This window comes from Amblyomma mixtum, chromosome 1, assembly GCF_055824585.1.
Source record: "Amblyomma mixtum isolate Tamu chromosome 1, ASM5582458v1, whole genome shotgun sequence".
Lineage (NCBI taxonomy): Eukaryota > Metazoa > Arthropoda > Arachnida > Ixodida > Ixodidae > Amblyomma > Amblyomma mixtum.
In genome coordinates, this window is record NC_143012.1 from 158059671 (window position 1) to 158073469 (window position 13799).

The window sequence follows — 13799 nt, forward strand, 5'->3', positions numbered from 1 at the left end:
ATGCCCCATCAAACATGGGAAGCCGTTTACGGCCTGCAGGACCAATGTGGTCTATCGGATTCCGCTATCTTGCGGAAAATGCTACATCAGTCAAACAGGCTGGTGTATCAATGTTCGCCTGATGGAGCACAAGAATCTGGCAGCTGCTATATTAGGCCCTGGACACTTGACGGCACACTGCTAACGATGTAAGCATAATGAAAAGACTTGTACCCCATTTTTTGAGCAGGCATGTGAGATACATGTAAATGCAGACCAGAAGGAGCGGGAGGTATTGGAAGCCTTTCTTATTCACATGGAAAGGCAGTCGTGTGTGAGCAAGCCAAATATTTATCTGTGTACTAAAGATTTGAAGTTCCTGTACCGGGAAGTGCAGTAATGCGATTCGATTGTTGTTTTTTTTTTGCTCTGATTGACACCTATAAATTCGTGGTTTGTACGAGAGTGAAGGTAGGTGATGTCTAGCGCCTGTGCTGTCTTCTACCCTCGTCCCCGTTTTTTAGCGCTACTACTATATCCTCATTCCAAACACCAACTAGCCCAGCTTTCTGTCTTAAATTTGTTATCTTCCCTTCGAATTACAATCCCTGCCCAAGCCCATTTCTTCCTCTGGTTTTCGGCTAAAATGTCCTTAACACGTGCTTGATTCTTAATCGACTCTGCCATTTTCCTGTCTCTTAACTTCACAACTGTCATGAATTTCCATAAGGGTATCTTACATTATTCCAATATTCAAAAATTTTCTCCAAAATGCCGGACATATGACCCTTTCACCTTTTTCTGTACAATGCGAAAACGATTCTAAACTTGCGAGTAAACCACTATCCATTTAATGGTAGAGATAGGGTGTGGTAGATGGTCCTTGGCGATCACAAAATGAACAAGGGAGGGGAAAACCTCAGGTTGCTTGAGCCAACGTTTCGACAAGGGGACTTGTCTTCGTCTGGATTTAATGGATGAATATGGCACAACTCTGCTTATTCACACCACCAACCATATAAAATTCGTAGAATGGGACGTACAGCTATTTTTATAATTTTCGGCTGTGTCTAGAAGCACGTCGAAATGTGTAATACATTTCTGCATCCAAGAAATTACTCATTTACGCAAAGCCAACTATAGGTCTTGTTCCGTATTTTTGATATGAATCCGGAAAGTACTATTCCAAGACTAGCCCCGGTTGGTGGAGCCAAAAGCCATTCCAGCGTGCTATAATATTTAAAACTATACTTTTCTCCAATGGCGATTAATTTTCTTCGCACTAGAGTGCAATTTATGGAGAAAGGCTTTCATTGTGCTGCTGTTTAGAAACACTAAATCAAAAGTCGGCCCCGTGATACCTCTTTGCGCATCTGGTCCGCGATGCAGGCCGAAAAACTGCCGCACAATATTTCTTTTACCTATGCCTCAAGCGAGAGCGCCAATTACGATGTATGAACTCAGACGCGCATTGCGTAAATTTAAATGCACTATACTGTCCTCGAAAAAATGAACCACTATTCTCTTACATCTTCTTTGCTATCAGGACAAGTATAGCCCCGAGGAAGGCAGCAATAGCACAGGTTCAGGTTACGCGTGTCGTCATCGCCGCCGATGAAGGCGGCCGCAGCGTGGCCCGTGTGCCCCTAGCCCACTTTTCCAGTGAACAAGACAGATGAGAACTTTTGGCAAAGATGCTGCAGCCTTCCGGATTTTTAATAATCTCGCGCGTCTGTTGACAGCGACGCTTGTGAGCGCATTGTAAAGGTGTGAGAGTCGGCAAGATTCGCTCCAGCGCATGAAGATTTCTTTATTATGAGCATCGAATGCTGCGCCGCACCTTTCAGGAGAAAACACACCCTTCCGCGCTATCTGTATGCAAGATAACTAGTGTGAGGATTCGAATAAATTTAGTTTAGTTTATGGCGCTTAACGTCCCAAAGCGACTCATGCTATGAGAGACGCCGTAGGGAAGGGCTCCGGAAATTTCGACCACCTGCGGTTCTTTAAAGCGCGCTGACATCGCACAGAACGCGGGCCTCTTGAATTGCGCCTCCATCGAAATTCGACCGCCACGGCCGGGATCGAACCCGTTTCTTTCGGGTCATCAACCGAGCACCATAACCACTGAGCCACCGCGGCGGACCTTTTGAATAAAGTCTACGAAAGATGCGTTGTATTTAATAGGTCCTTGTTACTGTATTGTGGAACAGCACTTCACAACTGGTAGCGAGGTGCCCCAGTAATAAGGGAATTCCTTTACTTATAGGCAGCTAGTGACCGCTGACCCGGATCATGACAGGGAAACAACCAGAAGAATAGTAATGGGGTGGAACGCATATGGCAGGTTCTCTCATATCATGAATGGCAGTTTACCAATATCCCTCAAGAGAAAAGTATACAACAGCTGTATCTTACCGGTACTCACCCATGGGGCAGAAACGTGGAGGCTAACAAAGAGTGTTCAGCTGAAGTTAAGGACGACGCAGTGAGCTATGGAAAAAAATGATAGGTGTAACGGTAAGAGATTGGAAGCGGGCGGAGTGGGTGAGGCAAAAAACGCAGGATGAAAATCATGAAGAAGAAATGGGCTCAGGCAGGGCATGTATGGCGAACGCTAGATAACCGCTGGTCCTTAAGTGTAACAGAATGGATTCCAAGACAAGGCAAAGGTGGCATACATAGCTGATTATATCCCCTTGCAATTGGGTTCTTACTTCGCAGATGTGTACTGAAATTAAAGAGATTGACATTCGAGGCAGTACCTCGCGGGTGCTAGTGTATTTTCTTGTCTATTTTTAGCTTTACTGCGCACCGCATGTGTGAGCTCCATTAGTATGAAAGACAAAGGTGTGGATTGCAAACGTGTCTAATCGATCTGCTGGGGCGTACACAAGCTGCGCCGTAGATTTATGATTTAAAGGCATTTAATGTCCCAAAGCGACTCAGGCTATTAGGGACACCGCAGCGAAGGGCTCCGGAAATTTTGACCATCCGGGGTTCTTTAACGTGCTCTGACATCGCACAGAACACGGGCCTCTCGAATTTTGCCTCCATCGGAATTCTAACGCCGCGGCCGGGATCGAACCCGCGTCTTTCGGGTCAGCAGCCGAGCGCCATTACTACTAAGCCACCACGAGGGCTTGAAACTGCGCTATAGGAAAAATGGGACTCGTGTCGCACATCTCCGTCATACACGGGCTGTTTTTTTTTTACACCGTTGTTTTTGAAACACATAATATGGCACAGAATCTGCTCTCGTGAATGAAAAATCGTAATAGACGACGCTCACATTGGATGGCATTTTGTGCGCTTGCGCCAACTATAGCAGATCTCCTGCTCATTACCCCTAGAAGGAGCTGGTATGCCAAGCAGTCGTCAGTCTCACGATATTATCAGATATGTCGAAGGCTGTACATAGGACCATGACAAAAATGAAAGGGTTATCTAAAACAAATTACCATATTTAGAGCCAGGAGGAAGTGGCAAGGCTTCGCCAGAGACGTGGCGTTTACTGGGGACGTTCCGCAGGAAGCATGGCACATGTGCGTTGCGTGGTAAATCAGCAGAACTGATGGAACATCTTGTGCTCGAATGTGGTGGTATCCATCCGGATGTCGATGCAGGCACCATGACACTCCCTGTAGCCCTTGAGTTTAGAGATCACAATAGCAGTGTGAATAAATTTGCAGTGATATATAAGGTTTGAAGTGCAGAAATAAAATTGCTTTTCGAGAAAATGGCGAATTGATATATCTTTTTAGGACATCTCTAAAAACTAAACCGAGTATGATGGCAGCTGCCGCTACCAGTTTCAAAGTTTACACCTATATCACTCATCCGTTCATCACGGCTCTTGTTACGCCCCACGTTGCTTCGAGCCCTTCGCTGCATAAGGTGACGTAGATATTACCATTGTACTAGGTTTAGAAGCTGTGTGTCGTAATGTTATGCGCTCATCGCGCGAGAGGCTAGGTCTTTGTCTTTTGATCGTTATCAATGGCTCACAAAAGTGCACCTCGCTTATATTGCCTTTCCTTGGTATGGTTGATTGCGAGGCACAATGAAAGACAATGCAGCAGCCTTCCACAACCTACATACACAGCATCAACTGTCGACAGAACCCGTAGGTGAGCGAGTGAAGGCCTCAACTGTCGGTGCCACATGCCAGGGTGTTCAGCTACTTCCATAGCAGAGGGGTAGGCAAGACTCATGACATTGTTATTGTGTGATTATATAAAAAATAACATGCGGCAAATGAAGGTGGGATTAGGACGCAAACATTAAAGAAGCAGTCAATCTCTGAAAACAAGGCAAGCAAATCAGAGTAGCAGTATTGTTATAAATTGTTTGGAACAATCGAGTAATTACTCTAGGCAGGACATAGCTTCACAGAAAGTAGAAAACACGATAACCACATAATGACGGTGCAAACCGGTCCCGCTGTTTCCCCTCACTGCGACCGATGTTCTACCAACTGAACTACGGCACCAGCTGTGTGGGCGACTATTTGTCAAGGCACTTATGTTACCGGTTAACTAACGTTTAATTCATCAGCGCCGCATCCAGCCATAACATTGGAAATAACATAACATTTTCTACCCCAAGTATCACCTGCAACGTGGGCCAAACTGTAAAGGAGGAATATGGTGAAAACGTGGATCCTAGATGACTCACAAATGCTTCGTTACCCATCAGGTAACGCTTAGTTGGTGTGTAATGTTTCGTTTATTCCCTCTCTCATCTATACTCCTCCAAGTTCTGATCGAATCTCCGCCTATTAGAGCAACTAAAACAAATGGCTGTGTCGACCATCATTGAGTAACTGAATTCGCCGACTGAAGGAGCGAGGGCGCCGGAAAAAAATTGCGTGGCCTTGAAGAGTGCGTATGGGAATTGTACGCCGCTATAGCGGAGTGCCAAATTGTGACCAGCTTTGCATAGGCGTAAAAATAAATATTTGCGACACAATCTTTGGGGTCCTTGCCACAAAATCAACTTTGAAAAAACGTGCCGTAGAGTGGGAGGAAGGGTCATAACCGCATAGCGCATGGCTATTGCTCAGGCAGCTATGGAATTGAGCTTTACTTCTGGATTAGCAGAACGCACCTTACATCGACATTTGTGTGTCAGGTGTTTTCGCATTTGGTGCTCAGATGTTTTAGATGGAATGAAAGAAAAAAACGTAGATAGATGCGGTCTGCCGCTTCTTGCATAATTGCAGTATTTGGATTTAATGGCCTTTACTTTTTTGTGGCATAACAAGAAGATGCTGACAGCAGGTTGCTCGCTGCTCGGTCTGACCAAAACGGCATGAGCTATCACCAGGAAACAAGTGTGGCATGTCTGTAAGACGACCGCGTGGATTGCGCTCAGATTTCAAGAACTCCGTTCCTGCTTTCAGATGGATGACGTGACCAAGCTGACTCGTGCAGAGGTGCTGGCCCACATGAAGCGGTACGCCATAGGGTTCCGGCAACATGGGGTGGTCGCTGGGGACAGGGTGTGTGTGCATCTCAAGAACAGCGTGGAAAATCTGGTCGCTATGTACGGCTGCGTCCTGGCAGGAGCGACCATTATCCTCGCCAAGACATCACTTACCGAAGGTAAGACACCGGAAGACAATCGAAGAATTTGATATCTCTAGCAGCAGGAGGGCCATAAGAGCGCACCTCGCGCACAGAAGGCTGTAACCACGGGAAAAGAGGTCGGTAGCGGGAAAACCGCGCTCACACAAATCTTCCCCTCACCTCCAGCACCCCCTCCATAGCCCTTATAGATAAAGAATTGCAGTTCTTATCCGTAGCTGGATGATCGAAGTTCTGCTGTGTGGTTTCTGGTGGCGATGACTGTTTATCAGACTGGGTTGCTTTTATTTTCTTGATGCTGCTGTATATTTACCGAAGTGTCTGGAAAAATAAACCTTCGGTTGTTAGTCAGCGCTGTGTATGTCTAGTCTACTTTCTTGTCCCTGTGTTGCTTGCGCTGTTCTGCCTTGTGATGAACCAACTAGCCCGCAATGTGTTATTCCCTCACCGACTCCGCCCGCTTCCGATCTCTTAACCTGTCATTTTTCTTTCCATAGCTCGCTGCCTAGTCCTTAACATTAGCTCAACCCTTTCCGTTAGCCTTTACGGCTCTGACCCCGAGAGAGTTTGTAGAATTGGGTAATTTCGTGGTACGAAATCACTGCCTCGATCTCGGATCCCCCTGGACGAGAGCCCACCGCTCGGCCGACAAAACCTCGAGCGTGTTGGTGGGCTGCTTCGTTCCCTGGGTTCCTTGAATGGGCAGGAGTCCATACCAGTTCTATTACTCGTTGCAGTGTAATATTTGTGAGGATGTTTCTAGCAGTTAGGGATATTCTACCGCGCGAGAAGTTGCGTATGGCAGTCTTGGAATCACTGAGAATGATGACAGCGTCAGTACGAGGGGGGACCCAAAAGAAACCGGACTGAGAGCGCGCTGCCATTCATAGACGTAGTAGAGAGTTCTACCGCTAGATGGGGTTAGTAGAGACCTTCACGAAACAACTGTGCAGACGGCATAAATTTTCAGGCAAAAATACGAGCGTAGTGTTGTGTTTCGCTTGCAGTTATTTTGTTCCGCCTGCGAAATCTTTATGGCAAATTTAAAAGAACAGAGAGTGTGTTTGAAGATTTGTTTCCTGGTTGAAAAATCGGCAACGGAAGCTTACCAAATGTTGCAACACGCTTTTAAAGAGGATGCTATGAGCCGCACACAAGTTTTCGAGTGGTTTAGGCGCTTGAAATGTGGTGAGATGAGTGTCTAACACCATGCTCGTTCTGGGCGTCTTTCAACGTCTCGAAATGATGAAAACGTTGCAAATTCTGTCAAAAAATGAACAAAGATCGTCGTTTCACAATAGACCAGATTTCAAAAGACACAGGGGTGAGTTGGAGCTCCCGTCAGCGAATTTTGACAGAGCAGTTGCAAATGAGACGTGTTTCCGCTAAATTTCTTCCTCGCATTCTCAGACAGGATCAAAAAAACATTCGATTAAATTTGAGTAGGGATTTAAAAAAAGTGATTGAAAGTGATCCAAACTTCTTACAGGTGATTACAGGTGATGAGAGTTGGTGTTAGGGGTATGACCCAGAAACTAAGCAAGCGTCAAGCCAGTGGAAGTCTCCCAACTCTCCGAGACCAAAAAAAAAAGCAAGGCAGTTGAAGTCGATTGTGAAGGCAATGATCATTGTCTTTTGTGATGTTCGTGAAATTGTGCACCAAGAATTTGTTCCCCCTGGCCAGACTGTTAACCAGAACTTTTATTTCGAAGCGTTAAGACGTCTGCGAGAGGATGTGCGGAGGAAACGCAAGGAACGTTGGCGATCAGGTGACTGGTTCCTTCATCACGACAACGCCCCCGCACACACGGCCTTACGAGTGACCCACTATTGGGCCTCTCGTGGATAGACTGTCGTTCCGCACCCTCCCTATTCACGAGACCTAGCCCCGTGCGACTTTTTCTCTTTCCGAGAATGAAGAAAAGTCTAAAAGAGAAGCGTTTTGGTGATGTGGAGGTCGTACAAACAGCTTCGCAAAGGGCACTGGATGATATCAGCGTTGAAGAGTTCCAGAGATGCTTCAAACAGTGGGAAAAAAAACTTGACAAGTACATCGCATTTCATGGAGAGTACTTTGAAGGTGACTGAAGGAATTTTGTGCAAGAGTTAATAAATAACGTTTTTTATACAAAAAATCCGGTTTCTTTTGGGTCCCCCCTCGTATTTGCTATGGCCAAGGCTATGGCCGCTTCTTCTGCTTGATCCGCTTACTTGACCGTGACTGAGGCCGCAGACATGCACTCGCTTCTTCCTGCTATGAATTTGGATGCGCAGATAGCGAAGGCCCCTTGGCTGAAATTATAATCGGCTGCATCGGCGTATGCTGCTCCAGGATGATTAAGGTACTTTCTATGCAAAGCCCGCGCTCTGGCTCGTCGTCTGCCATCATGGAAGCCCGGTAGCATATTTTTGGGGAGCGGTTTGATGACTAGTTTGTCACGCACTCCTCGTAGTAGAGGGCCCGGTCGGTCAGACATGGGTTCAGCGTTTACGCCTATTCGATCTAGAATCTCCCTTCCCGCTGTAGTGTTGGCCAGTCTTCGGATGTGCATCGCCTTGTGTGCAGTGATGAGTTCTTCTACAGTGTTGAGTATACCCAAGGATAAAAATCTGTCCGTGGGTGTGTTTCTAGGAAGCCCTAGACCAGCTTTATATGCCTGTCTGAGTAACCTGTTTAATCTGTCGATGTCCACCTTAAATAGTTTGAGGTATGGTAGAGAGTACGTGAATCTGCTAATGACGAATGCATGTATAAGGCGAAAGATGTCGGCCTCCTTCATACCTCTCTTCTTAGCAGTGATTCTTCGAATGAGCCCGACTATCTGGTTGACCGTTGGTTCCAGGCGGGTGATTGTAATGTTGCTCTTACGATTATTTTGAATGAACAGACCTAGTACTCGAATGGTTTCGACCTCCTTTATCGGAAAACCTTGAAGGTTGACCTCTATGGTGTTTTCTTTCTGTTTCTTATGTCTGATTAGCAGGAGTTCAGACTTGGGTTGAGAACATTTGAGTCCTATGCTACTCGCATGCTCCTGGACTACTTGTACTGCTTCCTGACCCTCACCAGCTGCTTCCCCCTTTCCATTGCTCCTAAGGTTTTCTACTACTAGCTTTTTCACGCTAAACTATGGCTATACTAGACGCTTAATCAGCGAGATAAACGATAAGGGGGAAGAAGGAAGACAGGGATGTTAACTAGCAGAGTGTTCCGGCTGGCTACCCTGCACTAGAAGGAGAGATGAGGGAACTGAAAAGAGAAAGGAATAAGGGCTAAGGAGCACAGTCGAAGTTTGTCGTTCAAGCCAGTCGATCTCACGAATGGCGTAGGAGGCCTTGAGGAAAGACGACTGCTGTAGCCACGGTCCAAGGATCCTATTCTCTGTTAAGGGGCGAGGGTTCAGGCGCTCCAGAGCACAGTAGCGGGTCTGTCGATCGCAAAAGGTTGTCAGCTATTCAAGTTGTTCATGAGGAGGTTCTTGGCTGCTGAACTTAACTGCAGCGCTGTCTCAGCTTCGCACCATCTGCTTGAGTGCCGCCCGTTCAATTTTAAGACAGGGGCAGTCTTTCGAGGAAGAGTCGTGAGGGCCGCGGCAGTTTGCGCACTTCAAGGCATATGTCGCTGCTGTGTGGCTCCGAGCATCTCGGGCACACGATGGAGTTGTTGCAGTCATCGCTCACGTGAGCGATCCTCATGCACCTCTTGCACTGTAGTGGCTTCAGGGTGAAAGGTTGAACTGGGCCGTCTAAAATGCCCAATCTTCACGTATGGCGGTACACAGTCTCTCTTGAAAATGAGCTGGATACATATAAACATGCTGAGGCACTGGACATGGATTATCAAAATGCTGCCGGTCACCGGCTTCATTAACATGAGCAAATCGGCGTCACAGATGGCGATGTCAACTTTGCAAATTACGCCACACGTAGGGCCGCTGCCTTAGAGGATCAGTGGGCGTATACTTATATTGTCGAGTTTGGTTATTACAGGACGAATAAGCAAGCGGTGTAGCCAAGACAAGCATTTTACAGGTTGCTTTGATTATATTGATTGGGGTTTAACGTCCCAAAGCGTCTCAGGCTATAAAGGACGCCGTAGTGAAGGGCTTCGGAAATTTCGACCACCTGGGGTTCTTTAACCTGCCCTGACATCGCACAGTACAGAGCACTCTAGAATTTCGCCTCCATTAAATTCAGCCGCCGCGGCCGGGATCGAACCCGCGTCTTTCGGGCCAGCAGACAAGCACCGTAACCAATGAGCCACCACGGCGGGTTTTAGAGGTTGCATTTAGCGGTTCAACCCTTCTTTTAACTAGAGTCGAAGGTTGGAGATTTCCTACCACTGGAAATACTATCGCGTCACTGCCCGCAGCGCTTCGTCAGTGCGAGCGCATCGCATAGCCTCCTCGATCAGAGCGCTCGGGTCCGCAGCTCCGTGCGACCCACCTTTGTCTAAATCATATTCACCGGTAAAACAAAATCCGATTACAGCCATTTTCGGCTATAGTAACATGAGGAAAACAGTGAAACCTGGAGCATTGAAAACGTTTCTCTGCTACGTCACTTTCGCAAACGCCTTAGAGAAATATTCGTGGTCCCAACGAATCACAGACAACACATCACAGGCCTCAATCGGTTTCAGTGCCTGTTTACTTGCACGTGAACACGCGGGTGTATAGCTTGCGACCATGCAATTGCAGTTTGTGTTTCGTCAATTTTGTTCGATATACTGCCTGTAGTTTTGATTTTTTCACGCGTAGCTCGGGGCGTATTCTTTGAGCAGGAATATACTTTTGTCTGTAACAAAGAACCATGGCAATCTGTCCTGCTCATCATCATCACCAGCCTGAGTACTCCCACCGCTGGGCAAAACGCTCTCTCTCTCGTCCTGTCTACACCTGTGGGCCTCCTGCGTTGCGCTGGTTCACTAACAATCGGGGCAAAGACCTCTCCCATATCTCTACACTTAACTTGGTCCTGCGCCAGCTACAACCACCTTAACCCCGCAGACTTCTTAGTCTGATCCGGCCACCTGACTTTCTGACGCATCCTGCTACCCTCGCGTCCGTTACCCTTAACTACCATTAGCTATCTTTCCTTTGAAATACACGTCCTGCTGATGCCCATTTCTTCTTATTTTTGGCTGTATATATTAAACCGCGCTTAATCCCACACCTATTCTGCTCTCCTTCATTCTTATCGTTGTGCCTATTGCTTTCCTACCCATAGAAGACTGCATTTGCCATTTAAGTTCAACCCTTTTTGGTATATTTCACTTTTCTGCCTCGCAGGTTAGTACGGGCAAGATACAACTGTTATATACTTCAAAGTGAGGGATACTGGTAAGCTGCCATGCATGATCCGACGGTACCCGCCAAGTGAACTCCATCTGTAATGAAAATCATTTGAGGCGTGTAGTCAGTGAATAAACGCAGTTGTGTTTGTAAATCGGTTTACGTATATTGATGCAAAGCTTTGTAATCGTTATTTCTTCATTCCTCAAAGCTTCCGGCACGCGGCATTATTGCTTTGTTTGTGATGCAAAACGCGACCAGATTTATCTCGATTGATCGCATCCGGGCGGATCCTGTTCTACGTCGTTCTACATTGCTGTGGTTGTCTTGGAGGGCGTATCTCGAAAGATCGTTGTCAGCTTTAAATTGAACATTGCCGCAAGCGGCGGTGATTCTGTTCGACAACCGCCGACCACACTTGTTCGTTTCGCCACCGAGTCATTCAGTTTTTCTTGGGCGCGAGTTAGCCCAATGAGGAGTTTCTTTCGGAAGCCCTTTTCGCTGCCTTCTTGGCTGCGGGACTGCCGCCGGCACTGCGTGCCAATATTTGCAGTCCCCATGTGCGCAATTGGAGAAGGACCAAAAAGGCCATAGTTATTTCCCTTTTCTCCGGCTTCAGTGCACACAATCAAACGAACAAATGGAAAGAATTCGTACCTGTAACTCTATTGCTTTCTCTAATGCGAAAGCATTTTTCGCCTTATGAGTGGCGCAGACAGGATGCGTCGTGTTCTGACATCGTGTTCTGATGAACTGTCGATCATCCACTGAGAGCGTAATTATAACTTGTAATGGTTAATAATCATTGAATGCAAAAGTTTACTTGACCATGTTAATAAATATAATAAATATTTAATTAACAAGACATTTATTTTCGTTCATTACTGCAAGTAATTCACAAAATTAGTGAATTACTATTCATTCTTCCAATATTGAACTAAACATAAAAATTATAACGAAATTAATCGACTAATAAACTGAACTAATGAATGCCAATAATTAACAGTCTGTAAGAAATAATCAATGATTAACTAGGTAATTAAAGTAGTTTTTCTTTAATAAATTCGCTCAATAGTTACCGTCAATTATTAATTACATTACTAAGCAACAGAGAAGGCAACGGAACTCTACATGCTTTCGCTGTACGTGTGATAAGACTCAAGTGCACTTTTAATTTTTTTTGCTAAGCCGAGTCTTGGATAGCACTGCGTTTTGTGTACGTTACCCAAAAGGGCTGAGGTGAGGGAACATGTGCTGAACAGACACATTAATTTATTTATTTATTTACATTTCGGCTGTGCCATGAAGACATAATTGCAGGGGGGAATACATACAAAAACAATCAATCGTACAGCATGTGCCAACTTTTTGTTCAGGATAGGAAAGAATGGTGGCAGAGGATCAAAAAATTACCGACGATTACGTTACTTCCTAATGCGAAATTTGAGCGCAGCAAATAAGCTGTTTCACCTTTTCGATAGTGAGTCAACCCCAGCTGCGGAGTTGGTTTCAGGGACAACGCCGCCAATGCCGACACAAACAATATGATACCCTCGCTTCCGCAGCGCTAAGAACCAAGTCTAGCCGTGGGAAGGTGGTCACGTATTCGTCGACGTGCCGGGGCCTACGTGAAATAACCGGCGCGTCGGCAACTGAAGAGCACCCTATCCGCCACACAAGAACAGGGGGGGGGGGGACCCTTTCCTCCTCTTTCTGCCTGGCGGCGACGGTGTTCTATGCAGTCACGTTATCTTGACTCTCTAGCGGCGTCAGCGGCATCCAGCGGTATCAGTCGGTCGTTATCAGTCGGTCGCTGCTAACGCTGGGGGGATGAAAGGGGGGCGGAGCTGGTTACGAGGCCGACGCCGACGACGACGCGAAACCCAGGAACGGACGCCAAAGAGCTGCGCTCTAAAAGAGCGTCAACTGAGCATTCACATCAGTCAATTGTTCGGGAAAGGACAAGAAGAGGAAAAGCAGGAAAACCGCAGATAAACATGGGTGTACATCACAGTTCCGACAACATCGCTCGGAACTTTTCTTCGGACTGGCATTGAACAATGCTATAAGACAGCTTATTCCATTCACTGACGGCGTGCGGAAAGAAAGAGTGTTTGAACGTGTTAGTAAGGCATTTTATTTCACGTATTTTCCAGTCGTGGTCGCGCCTTCTGGATACAAAATGAGGGGCCAGCAGATAAGTTTCGGGGTTAATAGCAGTTTTTTTTAAATAAACGCGGTAAAAGAATTCTAATTTTATTCGTAAACGGCACTCCTCCGGAGAGTCCCAGTTCAGCTCTTAATGCTGTTGCTTCGATAATTAAAAGAATATTTATTGATAACAAACCGCGCCGTACGATTCTGAACCCGTTCCAGCATGCCACAATTGGTTACGACGCGAGGGTCCCAGACTGCGCAGGCGTACTCCATAATTGGGCTGATGTTAGTGAAGTACAAAAGTTCTTTAACCTTTTGTGGGGCGTCCCGGAAATTTCTTTTAAAAAAATTTAGCATTCTACATGCCTCTGCCGATATATATTCAGTCTGCTTTCGCCATGTCAGGTCAGCTGAAAAATAAACCCCGAGATATTTAAAATCTGTTATTTTAGAATAAAGCTGGTTGTTTAAAAATAGTCAGACAAAACAGGAGTACGACTGCGCGTAAAAGAAATGTAGTAACATTTTGGAGCATTCAAAGCCATGTCCCATTTCTCGCACTAGCGCTGAGTGCGGTCCAGCTTTTGCTGTAGATTATTTGTGTCACATGAGGCTATACTTATTGACTGAGGCCAGCACTCTGGCGCTCATCTAAAGAAGTAACCTTAAACGGCAAAGCAGAGTTTGACAAGCGCAGATTCGGCAAGCCTACCCGATGCGCTGTTCTAGTTTCTCTGAAGTTTTTCTTTGCATTTGTGGTGCTTAGGGTGCTGAATACATT

The 13799-nt window shown here is 46.2% G+C and overlaps 1 protein-coding gene across 1 annotated transcript in view; it reads left to right on the forward strand.

The window, feature by feature from the left end:
• Positions 1-13799, forward strand: part of LOC149369492 (uncharacterized) — an 89191-nt gene that overhangs the window by 11252 nt on the left and 64140 nt on the right. The window contains exon 3 of the mRNA XM_089558859.1: positions 5384-5585. Coding sequence (XP_089414985.1) covers positions 5384-5585 — 202 coding nt within the window. The remainder of the gene's footprint in view (positions 1-5383; positions 5586-13799) is intronic.